Source organism: Elephas maximus, chromosome 19, assembly GCF_024166365.1.
Source record: "Elephas maximus indicus isolate mEleMax1 chromosome 19, mEleMax1 primary haplotype, whole genome shotgun sequence".
Lineage (NCBI taxonomy): Eukaryota > Metazoa > Chordata > Mammalia > Proboscidea > Elephantidae > Elephas > Elephas maximus.
In genome coordinates this window covers 22,263,489-22,288,264 of record NC_064837.1, presented here as the reverse complement: position 1 = coordinate 22,288,264, position 24,776 = coordinate 22,263,489, and the positions used below count along the sequence as shown (strand labels likewise).

Genomic DNA, 24,776 nt, shown 5'->3' with positions numbered 1-24,776 from the left:
GCCCAGCAATCACTGTTTTAAGAAGCCCACCGGGTAATTCTGACGCATCCTAAAGCTTGAGAATGCCAGAACAGCTTCAGAATATAGAAGTGTTTAAGATAGAGAGGAGCCCTGGTGGCACAGTGGTTAAAGCACTCAGCTGCTAACCGAAAGGTCAGCTGTTTGAACCCACCAGCCGCTCTGCGGGAGAAAGATGTGGCAGTCCGCTTCTGCAAAGATTTAGTCTTGGAAACCCTATGAGGCAGTACTACTCTGTCCTATAGGGTCGCTACGAGTATGGAATTGACATGGTGGCAACAGGTTTGGGGGCTCTCACTCAATTTCCAAGTTACCACCCTAACCTAGAAGGGCTCATCACCACACACGTGGGTCACTGTAATAGCTAACCACCCAGCTGATTTTCCTGATTTGAGACAGCCTCCTTTTCTCCTGTATTTTGTATCTTAAATACTGTAGTTGTCCCATGTCATTACCTGACTCAAAAACCTACAATGGTTCATTACTGCTACTGAAGGGGTAGCAGCAGATGGCCAGACAGGAAATATAAATGAGTGAAGTAGGCCACTTTCACTTTCCACAAAGAAACATGCTTATTCCTATTTTTTTGTTATCTGTTTATTAGAAGTACTACTATAAAAAAATAACTTTAGAAATGGTGACAACAGTGTATGTGAAGATTATGGTAAATTAAGAGTTCACTAAACACTTAGCCCTACTATTTACATGAAACTTTCCTCAACTACATCAAGTCCTTAAGTTTTCTCTCCGTTTTCTGAACTTCAGTTGTTACTATGCTCAATAATTTCAATCTGGTGCTTACCAGTAATTTTTAACCATCAAATTATTTCACATTAGTTCACATTAGCTCATATCCCCAATTAAATTCTATGCTCCTGGATGATGGGGTCACACCATTTCTTCTTTTCCATTCCACAGAGTTCCCAACACTGGCATAGGGCATAACAATGACTGCTTAACATTAGCTATCTGGTCTTCTGAGGGACAGAGTTATGATGATACCACTCACCAGCCTGATGTTGTCTTCTGGGCGGAGTAATATGAACATTGCTTGAAGATGCTGTTGGAGATCACCTGGTGAAATTTACAAAACAAGGATAATTACTCTCCATTCTAATGTCAATAGAGAGAATTTCTTCTACCCTGATGACTTTTCTAAAAAGGAAGTTCTAGTTCACTGAAGGACTCTAATTAGATACAGCAATTAAGTGAGTGTCTTAATATGAGTATTGACTTATTTTTAAATGGAAAGGGAGGGTGGTAGACTGCTTCTTTAAACATTCACTGTTAGTCTAGACTGCATTAAAATTTGTTTTTTTATTTTTTATAGTATAGAAGGAGCACTTGAAACTGATCTCAGTTTGCTACTATGGTGGAAGCTGTTACGAGCGATGGTGAGCTATTTGGCGGAGGCAGCGCTGCTTGTGCTCTCAGGCTCACTGATGGTAGCAACGGGGACGTCTTGAGAATGTGGGGGGTATATGGCATTAGAACCATTTTGCAATTCCTACTTTGATAAAACCTGTAATCATAATCTTCAGTTGCACTTAGTCTAAGAAGAGTCATAGATTCCCTTTAGAATACTGTCAACAGTGTAAAACAATTTTTGCATTAGCAGTGATATTAAAATGACAAATTTATTAAATATAGCAGACCTCCAGTGATATATATTCTACTGAACACAATTACCAGGTGCTTTGAAATGGTCAACCATTATCTGAATCCTCACTTGTTCTTATACGTTCTATAAAACTAAATCAAAATTTCTTTATATAAGACTGTTAGAGATTTCCTCCTACTCCGTATTCTGCAGAGGAAATCTGAAGCTTTGGCTGGTGGGAGATAATTAGATAATGAGGTATCATAAATAATGACAATCAGAGGAGAAAAAACTTCATCCTGTCCACCCACCCCCAGCCCTTTTTTAAGAGTCTACAGTGATTGGTGTAGACACAAAATCATGGGTGCTGGTGTAAGCTGTCCTCACATTGGTCTTTGCACCTACATATATCACTTCTCTCCAGGCAATCTCATAGCTATTAATCACAAAATAAAATGCTGATATGTGAAAGAAGTGGAGACAGGCAGGAAGAAGAAAAAAAAAAGTTGGCAAACAGGTGTCTGTCTAAAAGGTCAGCAAGTCTGAAAGCCTTTCTTTTTATCTGCCCCCGCCCCATCCCCACCTCCTGTCCATTTTCTTCTCTTGAAGAATAGTTTTCTTGTCTCCATTTCACTGCAGGCTTCTGACTAATTCCATTACTGCAGAACCTTTAAACTTTCAAAATTAAAGAGGAGAGTCAATATGTTTGGCTAGGTCCATTCTATTTTATTTCAAACCCAGGGTCGCAATCTAAGTCTCATATGTAAGGACCAGTAGGACTCCTAGGAATATAAAACCAAAAACTAAACCCAGTGCCGCTGAATTGATTCTGACTCATAGCGACCCTATAGGACAGAGTAGAACCGCCCCAAAGAGTTTCCAAGGAGCGCCTGACGGATTTGAACTGCCGACCCTTTGGTTAGCAGCCGTAGCACTTAACCACTATGCCACCAGGGTTTCCATCCAAAAGAAATGAAAACATGTCCACACAGAAACTTGTACACAAATGTTAAAAGCAGCCATATTCAAAGTAGTCAAAAAGTGGAAACAACCCAAATGTCCATTAACTGATGAATGGATAAATAAAATGTGGCATATCCATATAATGAAATATTTAGCAATAAAAAGAAATTAACTACTGATATTGTGGTGGATTAATTACTTCTGTATATGGTCTTTCTAGCCACCGTCTTGTAACTCCCACCCAGGTGATTGTGATAGGGTAACTGTGGCCTCCAAGGGAACTGGTCAGTTTTGCCTTAAAAGAGCCAATTCCAGAGCGGAAGAGAGGAGCCCACCATCACCCAGGAAAGAGAGACCAAGCGGTAGGCACCTGCTAGCAGGAGATAGTGTGGTGGGCTTCCTGGCCCAAGGGGAGAGAAAGCTGAAGGCCTTTGGGCAGAGACTGAGGGCCAGGGAAAGGCGTGCCTTTGAGCACAGTTGGGGAGAGGCTGTCCTGATGGAAGAACTGTATCCTGGGTATTCTTGAGCCTGAACTGTAACTGTTACTTCCCGTATAATAAACCCCATAATCGTGAGTATGGTTTGTGTGTTCTGTGTGCCCATTGCAATGAGTTCTTGAACCCAGTAGAGTGCTGTGGGAGGGACGGCTGGTGTCAGAATTAGTAGAGATGGTGGAGGGAGGAGGCTAGTCTGGCTCCCACCTCATGGTAGTCAGCCTTGTGCTGGTGATCTCAGGTCTCCTTCCCTCCTTGTGGGACTGGAGGAGGTCAGTCTCTTCCCCCACACTGTTTTTATGGATACATACTATAATAACATGGATGAACCTTGGAAAATATTATGCTAAGTGAAAGAAGCCAGTCTCAAAAGACTACATGATTCCATTTAATATGAAATGTCCGGAATAGGCACATTAAGAGAAAGTAGATGTGTGGTTGCGCAGAGCTGGGGGAGGTGAGGGAAATAGGGAGTGACTGCTAATGGGTATGGGGTTTCTTTTTGGAGTGATGAGAATGTTCTACCATTAGATTGTGGTGATGGCTGCACTGTGCATATACTAAAAAACACTGAATTACATAGTTAATATATTGAGTGAATTATATTCCAATAAAGTTGCTTAAAAAAAAAATAACCAGTGTGAGGAGACAAAGTGCTAGGCATAAACAATGAAAAGTGGCTAGAGTTTACACGGGCAATTGAGTTAAACATCTGAGGTTTTTTAAAAATTAAACTTCCTTTGTTCTATCAGGAGAAAAACCCTGAGCAAAGGATTTTCAGAAAGGAAAACTTCTGGAGAAGAACCATTTCTAGATAAATTGTAGACCAAAGTCCCTATTCCAAGCACTACTGGCCCAAAGGTCCAAATGGATTATTTGAAGATGTGGCAACATTCAGGGGGCTCTGTCCCTAGTAAGGCTTCTTAGGTGAGCTGAGTATGTGGAAGCTCAGGTTTGTAAATACAGACTAGGACTGCTAGGAGCAAACTGGGTATTTCCTACGGAGAAGCTGTTCTTCACAGAGACTAACAGAGGCAAAATATCGGTATCGTTAAGATCCCTCCCCTACATTTCCCGTATATTTATTGCCACTGCTAGTAGCTAAGTTTCAGATTTCAGTTTGATTTTAAAGCTCTTAAAATTGTTTCCCTTTAAAATGTTATCAGACATTCACTCATCCCACTTTTTAATTGCCCAGATAAAAAATTCTAACCAGTTCAAGACACATGCATAAGAAAGCACGAATAGAGATAGCAAGCCCTTTTATGTATTCTGGATTCTGCCATCATCTTTCAGTCACTGTGAGCTCAGCCAAGGCAGTTCCAGCGTATGTGAAGGTCTGGCTTTTGTGCACTACATTTAAGCTCACGCTGCCTTATCTGTTCTGGTGTGGATCACAAATGAAGCCCATTCAGCTCATGTTAAATCCGCTTTTTAGTATGGGGAAAGCTAAGTGAAGTGCCAAGTAGAAACCTGGGTGGCAGTTGAGTATGAAAGTTTGACCAAAGAAAAAAGCCAACCAGGGCCAGGAAGCTTAAAGGCTACTGACCCCCCTTACTGTTATGTGTCACAGAACAATTTGCCCAACATCTCAGTCAGACAAGCTGGGTTTAATCCAATAATTTGTCATGTTTTTACTCTAAGTGATAAAAATCCACACCAAACAGAAATACAAAGCTTAACTGAGGCTACTTCCTCTGTGCATTCACTTTTTTTGGGGAAGTGGTTTTTTTGGGTGGTGGGCATTGAGGAGGAAGGTTTTAGAAAGTTTAACTGAAAGCTACTTTCCCGAAAAGCTTTTTTTCCCCTTTACTCTTTTTAAAAATTTTCCATGGCTGGAGAGTTTGGTAGAAGGCCAATACTATCCGGTGAGACAGATTAAAATTCTGAGCTACTACATTTGCAACTAGGTGAGGGCAAACAACAAGTAGGACAACCACTAAAACTGCTGGGACTAGCCTGACTGGCGCTAAACTCAACTACTGGCTCAGTGGAGTCCTGAAGTTCTGGCTTCCACCTCTGACCTACACAGTCTTCTTTGTTCCCTTCCTAGCAATTGCAATTTCTTCCACTCCTGCAGGTCACACATCATCAAAGTGGCACATTTAGGACAATAAGCAAACACTTCTTTGTATACCACTGATTAGGACTTCTCCAATTACTGTCCTTGGATTGACTTCTATTTTTCCCCTAAACTGACACAAGCCGTTATTTACTGTTAGTAGGTTATTTCAAAACCAGAGTCTTCCACATTTATTTAAAACTTATACAGGTGAACATTTATTTGATAATCCTACTCCTTGTTTCTATAAACATCTTCTGGGTTAAATGCTGTCTTTTCAGTTTTTATACATTCAAGATTATAGGAAGTAGAGTCTGGCATTTAAGAACTGGCATTTCAGTATGTAATATAATGCTTGTTATCGTGGCATGACAGTGAGCTTACTTTTATTTATCTTAACAACCTACCATATCATTCTTCTCATACCATCACTAGAGAAAAGACAGACACAAGAAATTTAATCTTTGATTAGTTGAAATAAATTTGCATAAACTCCAAGGGAACACCTTAACATCTTTTAGGTATCAAAACCTTAATTGAGAAGTACATTATGACTTCACTAGAGCATTTTTGTACCTTCCCATTATCATTCCAACAAAAACTTACTGAACATTTATTACATGTGCAAGGTCCCTGGGTGGCAAATGGTTTGCGCTCGATTACTAGCTTAAAGGCTGGTGGTTCAAACCCACCTGGTGGCACCTCAGAAGAAAGGCCTGGCAATCTGCTTCTGTAAAGATTACAGGCAAGAAAACCCTATGGTCACCATGAGTCAGAATCGACTCAACGACAATGGGTTTTTATGAGTGTAAGGCATTCTCCTAAGTGCTAGAAATATGGTCCATGGGAGTGGGAAAAAAGTTCCTATAATGCGGAACAACGTTTTTTTTTTTCACTATTACGGAACTGTTGAACTGTTGGAGAAATGGTGATAAGGTAGTCAGCTTTTTAGAACAAAACAAAAGTCAAGGTAGAATGGTGTGTGTGGAGTTTACCTGCATGCTTGTTGCGTCTGTGGCTGATTCTTGGTGTGGACGATCCATTCCCCCGTGGTAGAAAAAGGGCAGCACCTTTGACGGTTAGAAAGCTCTCGCTGATGCTACAAGGAAAACGTCAAAAGAAAATAAATTACTTATGGAAGGAAAACAAACAGCAGGGTGTAGACCCCTTTTTGGATTATTTTCTCTTCCCTATTCCAACGTCCCAACTTTGTGGGATGAAGTAAAAATAAAATCGGGGAGGCTCTAGTTACTTACACAGTAACTACTGTGTACTCTGGACAATTTTTCTGAAACAAAACTTACAATAATCCATACATATTACATGGCAGCAGTTAAGAATGAAAGCTCTGGAAACAAAACAAACCAGCAAAAAAAAGGTGAAGGCTGGGGAACCCCAGACTGTTGGGGGTTGAATCTTGGCTCTACTACTTCCTACCTGAGTGAAATTTTCTGGGCCTCAATTTTCTTATTTGTAAAACAGGGTTAACAAAATGAGGTTGTTATGAGAAGTCACTGAGCAAACAAAATTAAATCAGCTCTATAATGCTGCTGTCAGTCGTTCACTCAATTTTATTTTTTAATCGAGTCACACGAAGCTGATAAACCTTTGTGGTACCCTGCCCAATAGACTGGAACACATCTTCTAAAAACAAAATATCAGAAGAATCCACAGACGCCACTTTAAAAATTTGCATGCTGGTTGGGAGGGGCTGTCTTGATTTTGTTTTGTTTTCATCTTTAAATAAAGCATTGCGCTCTTGTGGTCTGTTGCACAAGCTTTGTCTCTTGTTACATCCGTGGTGTGCACATGTTGCCCTGCTGTGGGCCACTGTGTCACTCACATACCGGGAACGACCTAAAACAAAATGTCTGAGTGACAGGATGAGTGGAGCACACCACAGACAGGAAATGAAAGTCACACTTCTGCCAACACAGCAACTGTCTGCTTTACTAAATGAAAACATTTTTAAAATAAAGGCTAAATAATCTACCTATTTATCAGGCCAAGTAATAGCTTTGGACACTTTGGCTTCCAGTAAAAAAAAGTGGTTCTGTACATCTACAAAAGAACTTGTGTTTGTTGAGAGCTTAAAACAACTGATCACACTCAAGTCATTCCTCTTGTGAGATGGAGGCAGTTTCTCTTTGATAAATACCAGTTTAAGAATTAATTTCCTGGTTTTTGGAGTTCAGTAATATGTTCTCAGGTACATTTATTACTTATGCTTTAAAGCATTATCTACATGTGTTCTTTAAATTGTAGTGCTTTCACGAGTGGGGTTCAGAGGTGGGGGACCAGGGCCCTTGGTTAACTCGAAGTTGCCTGGAATCAGGAAATTTTATAATTCCTGATTATAAAAGAAAGACTAGAAGTCAGACTCACATCACATACAGCCTGAGGGAAAAGACGCCTTTCTACTTCGATTGTTTACACAAATCTCAAAGAACCTTTCTGACAGAATAAAATGCACAGCAGATCCAGCTGGGCCAGGAGACCGCCCTGGGAGGTGGGGTCTGGGCTCCCAGAGAGCCACAGCAGACCCACTTGGAACGGCACAATCAATCCTCTTTATTCTGTGGCCCCAGATAACGACCCTCATTATCACAAAAGTGGCATACTGTTGGTCACAAGGGGACCAGGAATGAGAATGTGGCTGATTACAAAAATCCCTTATCATCAACGGAAAAAATTCAAAGCTTTACAAATGCTATCAAAGATGGGATGGCAGCACAGTGGCATGGAAGCGGAAAAAAACAAAACAAAATAAAATTCACAACTGCCAGAGTTTAGGTGGATCAAGTTGAACTTGGTAAATAATGCTTTATTTGCATAAAACTATACATAAACTCAATCACATGTACTTCAGTGCAAGGTAAAAGCTTAGCATTTCCAGTTAGAACAAAAGGAGATTCATTTGTGTAAGTATTAGTCTTTCTGAAACAGCTGCCTGAAGAATCCATTGACCTAGAGTTGGTCTCTAAATTGGTTAGAAAAGCAAATGAACATTATTAGACGGTTTCTGAATTGACCAGTTTTTTTTTTTAGAGTCTAGCCCAGAAACGGGACTTCTCCAGTAAACTCTATGCAGCCAACTGTATGTGATTACAGACACCTCCGTTAAACACAAACTCAAGAGAAGTTAAGAACCCCTATATTAAGGAAGAAACGAGATAAACAGAATACCTTTCTCTTCTGATCTCAAGACTGAGAGTAATTAGCAGCTTGATAAGAAAAGACACAGGATTACCTTTCTAACTGAGTGACAGTGAAGGTCTCCAGAGTCTTTATCAGAACACAATTGAAGAACATCTATCCCTTTCTTTGCCCTAAGATCACTTGCTCAACAAAGGGAAAGTCATCCCTGGGTAACCCAAAACTCAGTGCCATTGAATCGATTCCGACTCGTAGCGACCCTATGACTCTGGGTAGATAACAGTTAACTCGACTAGATGCCTACTGTATGCTAGGTGCTGTGCTAAGCACGTTACATTATTTTATTTAATCCTCACAACAATCCTATGAAGTAGGTGTTATTTTTACCCCCCAATTTACACATAAGAGACGGAGGAACTCAGAGATTGTAATTCTCAGATCATAATTTTCAGGGCAAGGATTCAAACCAAGGTCTGACTTGAAAGTTCATGCTCTGAATCGCCCTCTACTATAATGTTCTAGTTTTATGATATAATTTATGGTGGATGAAATACAATGTCTTCCCTACAGATCTTTCAGACAGAATAGAATTTAAAAGTAGGATACAGGAATGAGAGAAAAGGACTGAAATCCATCTAGATTTCAAGTCTTCTCTTCTTTTTTTTCCTCCCCCGAACCAAGGCCATAATCAGAAAGGAGGGACTGCGGGGAATGATGACTAAGGGGAATGCAGAACATGTGGCTGAAAAGAACCAGGGTAAGTAAAGTCTTCGGAGATGAATCCAGATGGGATGAATAGTAGAGAAAAGAACTATAACTTCTACTGGGAATGGTATTAGAGTTTCAGCATCAAAAAAGGAAGAAAGTACTCTAAAAAATATCAGAAGGTCAAAACCAGCTAAGGCTGAATCAACCAAGAATATACATCTTACGGAAAAGCAAATATCCGACTGCTTTTAAATACATTTTGGGAAGCACTCTGTGCCAATTCCTTCTGATCAAAATCACATACCAGAATATGAAATCTGTTAACTGGCAATTTCTTCTCGGGCAAAGTGAACAGGAAAAGGTCAACTAAGGGGAGAAAATGCTTAACTGTTCTGAGGTTGGAATAATCTTTGAGGAATGTGACCAGGGTGATCAACCACGAACAACAGGAAAGCCAAGGAAGCAAAACAAAGCAGCAACACACCTGGCCAAATTACTGAATGTCAGTTGGATACAAATTCTTCTGTTTACATACAACGAACATAATAAGAAATGGATCATTTACTATGGGTAATCGAATTTCAGAAAGTGGGTCTAACACTTTTATTTCAGTATTAAAATGAAGGAAGTAGATTTTCACGTTATAATGCTTGTAATGCTAAACTCTTGAGTTTGTTTGGTATTTCTGTCTGAAGTAGGAATTCATAGACAAATTATTGTGTAATATTGAGCATATATAATATTTTTGAACAAAGTAAGTTGGTTGGCATTTATGTTAAATTCAAATACACATAATCTAAGCTGTTCCATTTTTGTCTTTCAAATACATTCCACCCTACTAACACCATCCTCCCATAGCTTTCTCTGAGTATTTAGTTGTTTAATTTTCAGATTTAAGGCACCAGGGCAGCTTCTGTCAATCCCACTGGGTAGAAAGGAGTTTATGTCCCTACTTTATGTGGTCATATTGCACAAAAAGGGAAGAATTTTGTAGTAAAAAGATTCAATTAGAAGACCAGAGGCTAAGCGACTATGATCTTCTGACAGAAATTAATTTCTTCTTTTACAGCCCACACCTAGAGAGTTGGTGGTCAGCACGAGTGCCTACTAAACCAGAAAACCAAACCCACTGCTCACGAGCTGATTTTGGCTCATAGCGACCCTACAGGGCAGAGCACAACTACCCTCTAGAGTTTCCAAGGAGCACCTGGTAGATTCAAACAGCCGACCTTTTGGTTAGCAGCCAAACTCTTAACCGCTATGCCACCAGGGTTGTACTGGCTAAAGCCAAAAAACAGGGAAGAAAAGGTCATTGTGCCACTGTATGAAACCTGATTTCAAAAATCAAAAGCATGCCTCCAGGTACTGAAACAAGTCTGATTTTGTAATCCTGAATAAAGTTAGATTCTGAGAGAAAATTCACACCAAATACCATAATTAGACATTCTTTGTTATTAGATATTCCCCATCCTACCCCCATCACCCATGGCCATACAGTCAAGTGACAATACTAGAGTAACAAGCAATACCTGGAAGCCTCTCCCCCAGGGCATTAATTCCCAGACACCAGGCACAGGCCTATGAATGCAGGTAGCAGGATTACTTCTCTCCTTATCAGCTTTTTTTTTTTTTTGTATCAGCAGGCAAACAGAGGCTGGGGCACATTAGTCCACCGATTACAAGCAAAACAGAAAATAACTTAGAATTCTAGTTCTTACTCATTAACTACAACCATCAGACCATTTTAGTTCAAGCTAATTTTCCAACTTAAACTATTGCACAATGCCCAGCACAATCACACTCAGATGCAGCTATTTGTTTTTCCCCTTTCCAACTTTTTTATGATTACAAAAAGGAAAAAAAAGGTATGCTTGTTCAACAATATGCCTGGTTTTTCCCCCTACAGACCATAAATGGTGGTGGTGGTGGGGGCGGGGGAACAAAAACCAGAAAATTCTTTTTTTTTGTTCACTTTGTTCACTTATTGGCAAGATCTTGTAGCTATTCAATTTTTGCCTTAACCATGCACATCTTAGAAATGTTCAGACAGAAATATAACATAAGATCAATAATTTTACCAATGGTCACACAATCCAACCTTTACAGACGGGGCACATCTGAGTTGACACTTGGTATTTTTGGCTGCCCAGCAATAAATCTCCACTTCCTAGTGTCACCCTAATCTCCTTTTTGGGAATCCTCCCAAATGTGCATGATCTCGATGGCCTCCAATTGCAAAACTGTAAGGGGCTGCAGGAAGCTGGCATGTGGCCTATGCTTGGCCAGCTGGGAACTGTCCTCTGCGTGGGATGGTCACATTCATTATGGGGCGAGTGGCGAGGTGTGGGTCAGTCTGCTTCTGGTCCCTGATCTTCCCAGAATGCCCGTCTGCTCTCAAAGCCTAGTTGTCTAGCCTCCCATCCATTTTGTGAACACTGACATCCTCCCGACAGTATCTTGCATAAAATAGGATAGTTAAATTCATTTCTGAGTGTGCAAGAGAAAATCTGGTGCATCAACTGAAGCCCAGAGAATTTAATTACTTGTCCCAAGTCACACACAGCTACAGTTAGCAGTGGAGGCAAGACTAAGGTCCATGTCATCTGACACTCAGGGTGGCACTTTAACCCTTTTTCCTGTGTTAGGTATTACGACAACAGGACATTTTGCTGACCTCATAGTCTGAGGCACCCAGCAGTTAAAACACATCTGGTCAGTTCATCTAAGAGAATAAAGGCAGGATTTCACGGCGGAGCTCAGCATGGTGTTTGTTCTATTTTCCATGGCATCTTGAAGACACAGTTCAGGTCTGAGGGGGAAAGATTTACACATATTCCCATGAGGCAAATACTTTCATTCATGCCATCTCTTAAAATTGCCTCTTTTTTTCTTTTGCCTTTTGTAAATTTCTTAGATATTAAACTTTGCTTTCAAATATATATATAAAAAACTAGGTGTCCATGAAAGGAGTTGGTGTCACGCAACTTCCCAACACACAACTGATCTCAGTCCTCCTCATGACTGATAGTGGTAAACCAAGGTGTTGAGTCTTCTTTTCTTGAATCCTCTTTTTCTGAGAAGGCCTTCCCTCCAAGAAGAGGAGAAATTATCTATCAGCAATAGGCAGCCTATGTTTCTTACGGGCTGAATTAACAAAACTTCTCAGTCCTATGGCCCTAAAGTCTAGATCTGAATATCTTTCTTTCAAAGGGAAAAGCTTTAAAGCTGTCTGGACCCAAAAGTAAATGACCTCGATAGTTCTTTTCCAGTACTTAAAACGCAAGACATATTGGTTACCAGGAGACATGACCAATATTACTTGGCATGAAACTTATAATAGTTGGTAAAAAAACAAAACAAAACAAAACAAAAGATTAACTAAAACAAAACAAAAACTGTTCATCAAGTGAAAAATAATTTCATTTAGATGATTCAACAAATGCCTTTCTAGGTACTTAAAACACACCTGAAGAAGGAATGCAAGCTGGACTTTCATAACACTTGGCCAAAATGTCAAACTCTGTTTTCAGATCATTCCTCTTTCACCTCTATACAAAGCCTCTTCTGAGGCTCAGGCAATCTTCTATTTATTCTTCATCGCTGTCACCTTTTTCCATCCTTGTCATTATCTTTTATTTACCCCTTGTCTTGCTCAATCTTCTTCCCCTTCACTCTGACTCCTACTACAATCATAACAGACTCCACACAGATGAACATCCAATAACTCTGCACCAAAATTTCTCATCCTCCCGATCTTCAAAGATCTTCACTTTGACTCCATTTAGAGCTCTAACTCCCAGGGACCTTCTGGAAGGCATTGAACCTTGATGGACGTGATTACAGAAATACAACTCCTTTTCCTCATCACACTTACATGTGTTTACCAAGTCTCTTGATTCCTCAATTTTTTTGGCCATCAACCTCCTTTTGGCTTTTCTTCCTTCCTTAACCAACCTAACCCCGTGTCTTACTTCCTAACTGGTTTCCCTAAATGAAATTATATGATTTGATGATTTCTTTATTTTCATCTCTTGGAGCAGTGACCTTGACATTGTGAACTTTAACTGCTTTGTCTAATGTTATCTTCCTAATGTCTAACACAGTGTCTGGCATGAAGTGGATATTCAGCAAATAATATATTGAGTTAATAAAAGGCAGACAAACACTGCTGAAGGAGATTATGAAACCATGCTGTGAGGTGCTACAGAATATTCATGGTGTCAACAACAATGATGTCAAAAGATGACAGTAACAACATTGAGCTGACTCGGTTGGGTACTGAACACCTCTGGACAGCTCCCCCTCCCATACCCTTCCACTGTTATTTTAAACCCTCCCCACTCTCTTCAAGCCCCATTGCAAGCCCTGCTTCCATTCACTCCCCACATTTAACCTGACCTTCTACAACATCAAGAAAATGGAGGCTAGCTGGCGTAATGTCTCCCAATTACTTTCTCTGACCTGCAGACTAATCTCCTTTCTCCAATCTCATAGAATCATGTATCCAGCTGTTAAAAGTCAACTCTTTTATCTGTGTCCTTGACCCCATTCCCTTGTCATCCAGTTTTATCAGTTAATATCTCTCTCTCTGCTACTGCTTCCCCTCAGTCTGGAAACATGCTCAAATCTGGCCTCTCACACGCTTAAAACAAAGAACCTTACCTGACCCTGTGTTCCCTTTTAACTTCTCTTCCTTTTTTACTGAAACTCTTTAAAAGGAAGTCTATACTTGCTGTCCTCATTTGCTTCCCTCCCCAGTCATTCCTCTACCCACTGCCATCACACACAAGAATGCGAATACTGAGAGGCGAGACTCATTGGGGACCATCTTGGAGCATGGCTGCCACAACTCCCACATTGGTCTCTCTAGCCCAGATCTACTGCCAGAGCCCCAGACCTGTCCAACCAGCTACCTGCTGGACAGTTATTTTTTGCAAGTAATAAAGGCAGCAACTTTACCATTATTTCACAAACTTTTGTGTAAACCTAAAATCTGGTACAATGACATGTCCATCAAAATGTTCTCTTTGGGAGTTGTATAGTGCTGGTGGTAATGGTTAGGGATGGCTCTGAGCATTGTGAAATAAACTTAAAGAGGACTTTGTAAATATCATTTGTTGAGTGCCTGGTGCTTTACACTCACTATTTCACAATAGCCCCAAGAAAAGATGTCATTTCTTCCCATTTTAAAGATGAGGAAACAAAGCTTTTGAGAAAAACTTGCCTAAGCTTACCAATCACAAAATCAGTAAATGACAGAGCAGAGATCAAAAGTTAGGCTCATTTCCGAGGCTTTTTCCTTCCTTGGCTTCTTTAGCATTCTGTATAATGAGGGCACTGCAGTCCCATGGTAGACTACCCAGCAGGGCACCCAATAGGGCTCTCAAAGAGAATTTTCAAATATTGAAAAAAAAAAAAAAAAACCAAAACAAGGCTTTTTTAATTGAGTCAGTTCAGTGCTACTTTACTGCAGCCTTAAAAGGAATTCTCGAAATTAACTGGCCACAAAAATTTAATGCAGTATGCAAAACACTAGTCTACCAATTTTCCTTACCAAACCGTCTTTCCTGTAGTTGCTTTCTACCTTACTAGGCTAAGGAAATGACATAATTTGCAAACAGGCATTCTTAAAAATTCTTCAAAGATACTAATTTCCAAACATCAAACCAAGGAGAACAGAAAAAGGCACTGTACAGTACACTGACTCTATTTTAAATCTACTGCCTGGTTTCCTTACTATTACTGCACTGTCTAACTTTTTAAAGTTCCTGGGCAAATTCTTATTTTCTTAATTGTCTTAATGATGTTACAGGCACCCTGGCCCTGCACTGATGCACAATGAAATCCACTTGCAAAGGCAGTTAAATTCTGTAAAAGAGTAACAATGATGATGATGACGACAGAGGAGGAATAGAGGAAGGATATGGAATGGGAGGGGGGAAAAAAGAAAGTAAAAGGCAAAGTCCAAAGGACAATTTAAGGAGTTATCCACAAAAAAAAGGCGGGGGGGGGGTGGGGTGGGGGGTGGGGGGGTGGGGATGTTAGAGAGAAAGCAAGTGGTAGTTACTGGCCTTAATTAACTCATATTTTTAACCAATTCAATGTTTCTTGCTTCCTACTCTCTTCTCCTTACAAAATCATTCCATAATTGCATCACCAACACAAATGAAAAATTCACTCCATTGGCTCCTTGCAAATTTAATTTATCCAGCTTTCTTGCTGCCTGATTCAATTTTGAGGTATATTTATGACGAAGCCATGACCCAGTGTACTTTCTTCCCTATGTTCCAGATAGTGCTCATAAGAAATTAGCGAGCTGGGAACAAAGAGATCACACAGTAGTATTTTGAAATACTCTAGAGTGTAATGTGAAATGAGAATTCTCAACATTTTGGTTAGGATTTGGAAAAAGAGGAAAATATCCAAATCAAAATGATCCAAGAACAAATTTTAACTTACATGTGCCAGAGGAAAAAAAGTTAAAACTTAACACGTATTTGCTCTAGCGTAGGAACAGACTTTGCAGTATAATCCCACATCTGCTGCCTAGGTTGCTTTTAGGTTCTGGTTGAGCTAGGTCCTCTAGTCTACCCCAAATGGCAACTCAGGACCCAAAAAACATAAACAACAAAAGGAAGTAACTTTAAACACCAGGTTTACTGTCAAAGGCAAACTTTATCTACTATGATAGGAAGGGTCTTTCATTTTCTCGGAGGGCCGCAGATAATAATGAGTCCTGTGAACTTCCTGAGCTATCAAGGGACCCTATATACCACACGTTCACCTTTAAACATCTAAGCACAGGAGACCATGGTTTCTAAAAGGAAGGTGGCTGAAAATATTCAACATCTAACTGCCTGCTAAAACAAGCAGATGCGGTTCATTTTGGTCTTCCTTTTTGTAAAATAAGAAACGGAGTCTGAGAGACATGTATGTGGCCTTATTTTCCATCAGAAAGAAGATAAGGATGAGACATAGAGGCAGCTCTGAGGATGCAGACAACCAATTACAAGTGAAGCACTGCTACCAACAAGATTTGTCAGGTATTTGGAGGAGCTGAGGCTTGCAATATAACAAAGAACAAGAGCGTAGACATGCTTTTTCCTAAGTGGAGCTGCACTTGGGTGGGCATAGAAACGTGCCTTGACAATTGATGTAATTTAAAACAGTTTTAAAATGTTAAGAAAATTAAAAATGCTACACACACGCATACAGTCCATTTTAATAAAAGCTGAATCTCAGCCATACTCCAAAAACTACAATACTTGGGTCCCAAAAGCCAGAAAGGAAAATAAAATCAAGGACTCACTGACAGAGTGCTGATAAACTACAATCCCTTTTCAGTGACTTAAGACCCAAAACCGAGATGATGCCAGAATCAAGAAAAACAACAACAGAGTGGCTGTATGACAAAGTATCTGAACTTTTGCTTAAGAAAAAGGACATAACTAGGTAAACTCTATGCACATCAAGAATGGAAAAGTAATGTGACAGGAATGGAAATGGCTATTAGTAAGGATGGTGCCTTTGGGGTGATTTTCCCCCCTTTTTTATACTGTGTTTTCAATTTTAAATAACACCAAAAAAAAAAAGGGGGAGGCGGGGGAGCAGTACAGGAAAACACACCGTGGGAACAGAGTCAAGCACACAGATGTTTTGCGTAAGCTGCATTTTCAGAGACATCTGCCTTTGTGCAAGACTTGAAAAAGTGGAGCTGCCGTCAACAAGTTCCCTGCAGTACGGGGTGGGGCCTGAGAGAAAGTGAGCTGTGAAGAAACCCAACAGTCAGAACCCTCAGGGCTGAGAACACAGAGTTTCTTAGATTAACTTCCTCATTTATGACCCACTCCCCTGCCCAAAGTGCTTCGCCATCAGCAATGTCTACTACTCAAACAAAGGCGACTGGAGCTGACTATATGTCTTTATTCAAGTGATTAAGGTTCTTTGTCAGCAGCAGCACTCAAGTTATTTGCAGCTATATCCTACCCTGTGGTAGAAATGGGAGGACAACTCCTCCCCTTCTTGTTCCAATTCCAAATAAAAATGATTATTGTGTACAGAAAAACTCATGTAAAAGCAAAGATATTTGTTAATTTGCCCTAGCACCTTGCTTTGGTGTGTTGAGCTTTTTTCATTTTTAGTAAACCCTGGCGGCACAGTGGTTAAGTGTTACGGCTGCTAACCAAAAGGTCAGCTGTTTGAATCCACCAGGAGCTCCTTGGAAACTCTACAGGGGCAGTTCTGTTCTGTCCTATAGGATCGCTAAGAGTCGGAATTGACTAGACGGCAACAGGTTTGTTTTTTTTTATGTCTGTATTGTTCGCTTTTGCATGTAAGGCAATGGAGGGAGGGTGCCATTCGCACTGCTTTATATCCCACTGTAATGCCATGTACCAAAAACCAAAACCAAACCCGTTGCTGTTGAGTCGATTCCAACTCCGAGCAACCCTACAAGACAGAGTAGAACTGCCCCATAGAGTTTTCAAAGAGTGCCTGTTGGATGTGAACTGCTGACCCTTTGGTTAGCAGCTGTAGCATTTAAACACTTCACCACCAGGGTTTCTATGGTATGTACAGAGCGCTTAATAAATGTAATCTGAAAATGACAATGGGGATGCTGAAGGCTCATGCATACTTCAGAGAATAATAACATATCAAAGTCATTGTAAAATCTCTTCTCTGGTGTTCACTGGCAGGTGACAAAGCCCATATGTCTTCTTCCTCTGCAACATAAACCACAAGGAGAGGCTGCCTTACTTGCTTTTGTTCGCAGCCTTCTATCAAGCCTGATGCTAGTGGGGAACTTCTACTCACAAGACAACTTTCAACTTACTTGTAAAGTTCTATCTGGTGCTCTGTCTTGAAGTTCCTTTTTCTGAGAAATCGGGTGTGCTGTACAGGTTACTGCCCTACACAGTTAACAACAAAAGACTTTAAAAAGCTCTTGCTCAAGCACAGTAGCCTCTTCTAGGTCCTGTATAGGTACCTCTCACTGCTGGAATGACAATGGAGCTCATATCTATAGGTTGATATAAACTTGGGATAAAGTCACCCAAACTACTAATACAATCTCTTAGTTAATTCCACACAGCTCACACAACGTACATTTTCCCACTGGTTAAACTACCAAAGTAGAAAATTACCATAGAGAAATCAAACTCCTACCATCAGCTAGATGAAGATTTCAACTTGAAGTTAATACACACATGAAAGAGGATGGTACCTATTCCTTCTGTACTTACATAACCTAACAGTGGTTTTGAAACGTGAATGGCAGATCCTATCCCAAGGATTCTAATTCAGTAGTAAGTTTTTTAAGTGCCCCAGCTGATTCTGAAACCTAGTCAAGTCTGGAAGCTACTTTTCAAGAATGCATCATAGATTCCATTCACTCATTCAACAAATATTTACTGATAGCTTATTATGCGGCAGGTCTATTCTAGGCACTGAGAACATACAAGTCAACTTTCAGAAAGGTCCATGTTCTCAAGGAACCAAGAGATTAGTGGGGGTTGAGCAGGGAGACAAAAATATGTAAAATGTCAGGTGGTGATAAATGCTCTGAAGAAAACAGTGGGTAAGAAGCTAAAGAATGAGAGGGTACTCAGGAAAGGCCTCTCTGATAAAGGTGATATTCAAGCAGAGGACTGAATAAACAATAAGCCAAATATACTCGCTGCCCTCTCCAGAAGAATGGAGAGACAGGAAAGTTCCAGGGATTTACAATCGCAGCAGGTTAGGTCAACACTCAGGCCTGCCCTTCTGGGAGATATAGTTCTTCCTCCAGAGAAGGTCATTTCTGCAAGCTGTCCTGGAGCCCAGTAGGTATTAGCCAGGTAGAAGGCGCCTGGGAGGGAGAAGAAAGGAAGTTTCAGGTAGAGCCAGCAGCATGCGCAAACTTCAATCATGTATCATGAAACAGTGGAGGGAAGGCTGCAATAAAGATGGGGAGACGTAAGCAGGGCACAGATTTCAAAGGGTCTTATGTAGCTTGGCAAGGAATTTGGGTTTATCCTAAGGATAACAGACAGCCAGGGTTTGCACTTCCAGAAAGATTTCTCCAGCTATGGTGTATAGAATGGATTGAAAGGGGATGTACTCAGAAACTAGAGTTATAGAAGTTACTGTAGTATTAGAAATAGAAGTTACTGTAGTATTCCAGGCAAGAAATAGAAGTTACTGTAGTATTCCAGGCAAGAAATAGAAGTTACTGTAGTATTCCAGGCAAGAGAGAAGGGTGGTCTGATCTGAGGTAATGAGAACGAAGAGAAGAGGGATACCTTGGGGATATTTGTTTACTTTCTGTGGCAGACGGAAAATTTACCCCATAAAGAAATGAAAATTGTAAGAAAAACAAGAGGTAGAAATGCTTTGATATGTGCAAATCCCTTGTACTCATAAAGAATGTTTTTTTCTTTGCACCTCCGGACTCTTAAGACAGATCCTTCCCTTTAACAAACTGCAATGCTTTAAGACTCTCAGCCGGGGCGTAATAAAAGAAGTCTATTTACACTGCTACTAATTTCCATACCACTTGCCTTTGCCCAAACTCTTCTCAAAACAGGGTTTTTCCACTATCTCAATGTTCTCCTAAATTATACTTTGTTAATCCTCAGATTTGGAGATCAAATTAGCTTTAATCTATCCGCCAGCTGACAGCCAATCATCCTGGACAAGCCAGGGAACCTTGAAGGCAATTCTTCCTCATGTCACTTTGTTATCACACATGTCTGTATCATTTCCTGCCAGGCACCAAACCTCCAGCATCAAGGAGGAACAGCTGAGGAAAATGCTTTTACACAAAGAACTTCCCTCCTTCCTTATCCCCCATCCTACGGATATGACATATACTGATGATACAGCCAAGACTCAAGGTAAATGAATGATGATGCAGCCGAATTCTGAAACTGTCATTTTAAATCAACTATAAAGACAGCTTAGTTGTCTGAGCATAGTAACAAGCAAAAGATGAATCAGAAACCTGAAGCCAATTATCAGTCAGATGAAGGCAGGTGAATTTTACCAATTCATCAGTATTTCATTAAAAAGGATGTTACTGTAGAAGAATGGTAAGCAGGTAATGCTAAATCTCTTTGGCTCTGAGCTAGATTAAGCAGCCCATTATTAAAGAACTTCTATAAGAAGACAGTTTTCAGGGACTTCATTTCCCCACCTCTAAAATCAGTGGTGGTGCAAAACACAGCTGCTGCAGACTTTGAAGAGAATTTATATTAAAGATGAACCACAGGCTGTCCAGCAAAGAGGACTGGTAGATAGATTACTTCAGGGGGATACAATTTGATCCAAAGTATATTTAAACCACAGGGAAACTGTCATGTTTTAACAGGTGACTAACCTCATTTCTCACCTCTCTTCTATAAATGGGATCCTAAGAATATATAAGATGTTAGGGCAAATTATGATTAAAAATACGATAATATGATGAGGTGGCAATCATATTCAGAACACACCCTTGAGAAAAGGGGCTCTGCAATGGAAGTTCAAAATATCTCTACGTCAAATCTTTCCAAAAATGGACTTCCAGTTCATAGATCATGTTTTCAATGACTTAGCTATTAAACCCACTGCTGTGAAGTCAGTTTCGACTCATAGAGACCCTACAGGACAGAGCAGAACTGCCCCAGAGAGTTTCCAAGGAGCACCTGGTGGATTCAAACTGCTGACCTTTTAGTTAGCAGCGGCAGCACTTAACCATTATGGCACCAGGGTTTCCCACTGACGTAGAAGAAGCAGTAAATAGCAGGTATATAACTGACCAGGATTTTCTAACCCCACTTTACCTATGACTGGGTGCCTCTGAGTCAGTTTTAGTACTTTAGACAGTTTTCCTATTTACAAAAGAGCAATTTAGTGTATCACCTGCTTTAGGGAAACATGTAAGGATAGAGAAGAAAGAGTATGAATATGACAGTTACGTGACCTGGAGTTCTTGCTCTGCCACTAATTATATAATACAGAGTGAGACAATCTGGACCTCAATTTATATAACATTATAAACTTTTGAAGTTTATGATTCTGGGCAACTATCAATGGAAACCTTAAAATCACTCCATTAGTTCAAGATGAGGTCACCATTTTTCTACAGCATTAAACAACTAAAAATACCAACTAGGTAACTCTTAAAGAATTCCCCTAAAGGTTTTGTCACAATGGGCTGGGCCACTCTGCAAATGTGACTACACAAACCCTGTTTCTGTTTAGTAACCAAATGGCTCATTTGCCTATTGGATCCCTGCTTCCACTGGAAAATTTTTCTGCAAGTAGAAACCCACCCCTTCCTGCCCCACCCCCCAAAATGTTGGTCAATTGAAAAAGAAAGGGATGGGAAGGGAGAATTTCTTTTAAAAGAGGCTCTGTTGGAAAAGTTTTACACTTATAAAAGAGGTTAAAAGACAGCTCCCTGAGATAAAAGGTGGTGTACTGGAATCACTTTATGGTCTATTAGTCCTCTAGAAAAGTCACTTTACCTCTGTATCTCAGTTTCTTCATCTGCAAAACAGGATTACTGATATCTACTCTTTCTCATATGCTTGGGGATATAATATCCTTTCTTCTCAGTTGCAGGGCAATGTGTTTTTTTTATGTAGCCTTTCTGCCCACGGTCTTTTAACTCCCACAAAATGACTGGGTGGGACTGTGCAAATAAGGTGCCTGTGGCCCACCAAGGGGACTGGTCAGTTTTGCCATCCCACTAGGCTTAAACAGAGCCAATCCCACAAGTTGAGGGGAGACCTCACTACCAAAAAGAAGAAGAGCCAGGAGTGAAGCATGTCCTTTGGACCCAGGGTCCTTGCACTAAAAACCTCCTAGACGCAGAAGACAGAGAGCTGAAGACAGCGCTAGACGACATGAGACAGCGCAAGGGGCGAGAACCAGGAGACCAGCACAAGATGGCTGTGGTAGGCTTCCTGGCCCATGGTGTGAGATGGCTGCAGTGGGCTCCCCGACCCACAGAACAAGAGAGCTGAGTGCCTTAGGGCAGGAGGCTTCCTGGGGGAGTGAGTTACCTGCAAGCACTTAACAGTGGAGCTAAAGGGCTTTAACACTTGCTGGAGTAGGGCAGAAGCCAGGACCCAGCAAGGCCTAGTGGCAGAGGCCTGCCTACGAGCACATCTGAGAAAAAACTGTTCTGATTCAAGAACTGTATCTTGAGTTGTTCCTGTTACTTCCAAGTTGATCCTGATCCTGAATTGCAACATGTTACTTCCCTAATAAACTCCATAATCGTGAGTATGATCTGAGTTCTGTGTGGCTACCGCAACTAATTATCAAACCCAGCAGAGAAGTAGAGAGTGCCGTGGGAGGGACGGCTGGTGTCAGAATTGGTAAAATGGTTGGAGAGTGGAGGTATATTTGACCTCCACCTCACAGGAGTCAGCTTTGGGCTGATGCTGATGGTGATTTTAATCTTTTTCCCTGAAATTAGATGAGATCTGATGCCACCGCTTTACATTAGTAAACACGTTTGTGAAAGCTTTGTAAAAAGTAGGAAGTACCAAGATTATATAAACACAAGCTATAATTTTAAAGTACATATGAAAGCTTCACTTTTTATAAATATTCTGAATAAATGTGAACTTTTGGTCAATGAAGTATAAAAAGAAAACATCCTCTATGTGCGTTTTCACACGGAATTAACTCCTGGTTTCTTTCTAAGATGACGCATTTTAGCTTTTAAAACAATCTTTGGTTTAGTGTAGAAAAACTTTTTACCTAAGGAAGCCAAGCAACTGAAAAGTGCATTTCAGCCTATAATCAGAACTAGAACAGTATCCCTGTTTCTTTAAATATTATTGTAACACTAGTAATGAAGCAAGACCAGCTAAGGTCATTCTACTGTCTCTCTTTCTATTAGCCAAGCCCACAACTCGCTATATTTAGACAAGGTATGCACACACTATTAAAGATAGAAGAAGAAATCAGTCCTAGGCTTAGGCCTACAACAGTGGGCTTAATACCTCGGGGGAAAACCACTAACAAAAAACTATATTCTATTGGCAACCAATAGAACCAATGCTCAATTTTATTTCATCCTGAATAAAAAATCTCTAACATACATGGAACAATCTCTACCACATGTAACTGGACATAGTCATGTCTAAAGAAAAGCAGCGAACATCTTTCAGATAACTCACTTGCCAGGACCGTCGGCCACGCCTTAGTGACAAAGAGCTGCCCAGGTCAACAGGGTAAAATGTTCAGTAGCTTGGTCTCCTGGGAACTGGACAAACAGGTTTTCAACCTGGGAATCACCACTATATCAAAACTACCAGGGTCTAGCTGGGGACAGTCCTCCAGCACTCTTCTAACTGACGGCTTCTGGGATCCAGATTCAGCAAAGAATCAAATGGGACAAAGCTGACTAATGTATTTCAAAAAAAAAAAAAGCTTGGGGAACATGGATTTTATAACAGTCAGGGACACGGTGCTGCAGGTAACAGGGGAACCTGTTTGGGTGGAACTTATTTTCTAAATGGCCCCAAATCAAGAATTCAAAAGAATGGGTCTGAGGAAAATATCTTAAAATACAGCTGCCCTCAAGAGAAAGCTATGAAAACCCCAATAACAACCAGATGTTTCTGGGACCTCCCCAATTGTCAGGGGGAAAAAATATTAAATACATTTAAAGAATGCAGTAAATACACTTTTGAAACGTAAGTATAACAAACAGAAATTTATTTATCTTCATTCAAAGGAAACTGCACATTGTAATTATGAACATTTCCACTGCAGGAAAGATAAGCAGATGTTGGATATTTTCCCAAAGTTTTTCTAGTGTCACTGAAGAGGTTTGCGGAATCTGCTTTACATTTTTTTCAGATTAACAGTTAAGGCTAAAAAGGCAACATTTCTTATTTTTTTCTCTTCATAATATATGTTAACGTTTCTACAGCAGTAAATTTAAACAACAGCTACTAAAGAGAAAATAACTGAACATACAGTTTATACACTGTACTTAAGTATTTATTCTCCATATTTACTTCTAAATTAAAAGCTACACAGTTAAATAACGTATTTAAAAAACCAAATTTTGAAAAACCCCATTTTCCATTTCCTCTGCATTAAAAAAAAAAAGCTACTTCATGAAAAATACCTCTATCTAAAAACTCTCATTTGACACTGAAAAGCTGAAATAATCCCCCTGGAGGAAAACTCTAGGTAAATAATTTCTTTTTTACAGCGTGCTTAATTTCTAAGAGATGGTTTGAGTTTTTGCAAGGCTTTACGCAAAACTCAGAAAACTTTTTGCCAGACAAACAGGCATTGGATGAAAGCCTGAATAAATAAATAATGCAAGGTGCCAAGAAAGCAAAAATGGCATATAAAACCTGACTGCTCACACTTCTGAAAATTCTTAACTGTACATGGTGTGCTGCAGAAACTGGTCTTAGCAGCAAAGAATGTCTTCATGGTTGGAGAATTCTTGACCTTCAGTACCCAGCATGGTTAAATAGCTCATTCATTCCTTTAATGTCTAAGCCCAGGGCAGTGGTCCCCGTCTCCAAACCTTCTAACAAGCTATTTATAACTAATTTAATAAACACCTGATTAATGCAATTAGAAATTTTCCTACCTCATGCTGAAGTGGACCTCACAACTTTTTCTTAAAACTAACAACTTTAAATCATTTCTGCCTCCCTGGGTATAGTTCAAAGCAGCAGAAGTTCTTGACCCCAATATTCCTTTTATCACTCATCACATAAGCTGTGACCATTTGCTGAGGAACACAAACATTTGGGGTCTACTGTAGTAT

At 40.2% G+C, this 24,776-nt stretch overlaps 1 protein-coding gene across 4 annotated transcripts in view; it reads right to left on the bottom strand.

The window, feature by feature from the left end:
* The window catches only part of SSH2 (slingshot protein phosphatase 2), a 267,882-nt gene that overhangs the window by 57,282 nt on the left and 185,824 nt on the right, over positions 1-24,776 (bottom strand). For all 4 annotated transcript variants that reach the window (XM_049859757.1, XM_049859759.1, XM_049859758.1 and 1 more), the window contains 2 exons: positions 6,133-6,236; positions 1,028-1,092 (listed from right to left, as the gene is read on the bottom strand). In XM_049859757.1, the coding sequence (XP_049715714.1) occupies positions 1,028-1,092; positions 6,133-6,236 (169 nt within the window). The remainder of the gene's footprint in view (positions 1-1,027; positions 1,093-6,132; positions 6,237-24,776) is intronic.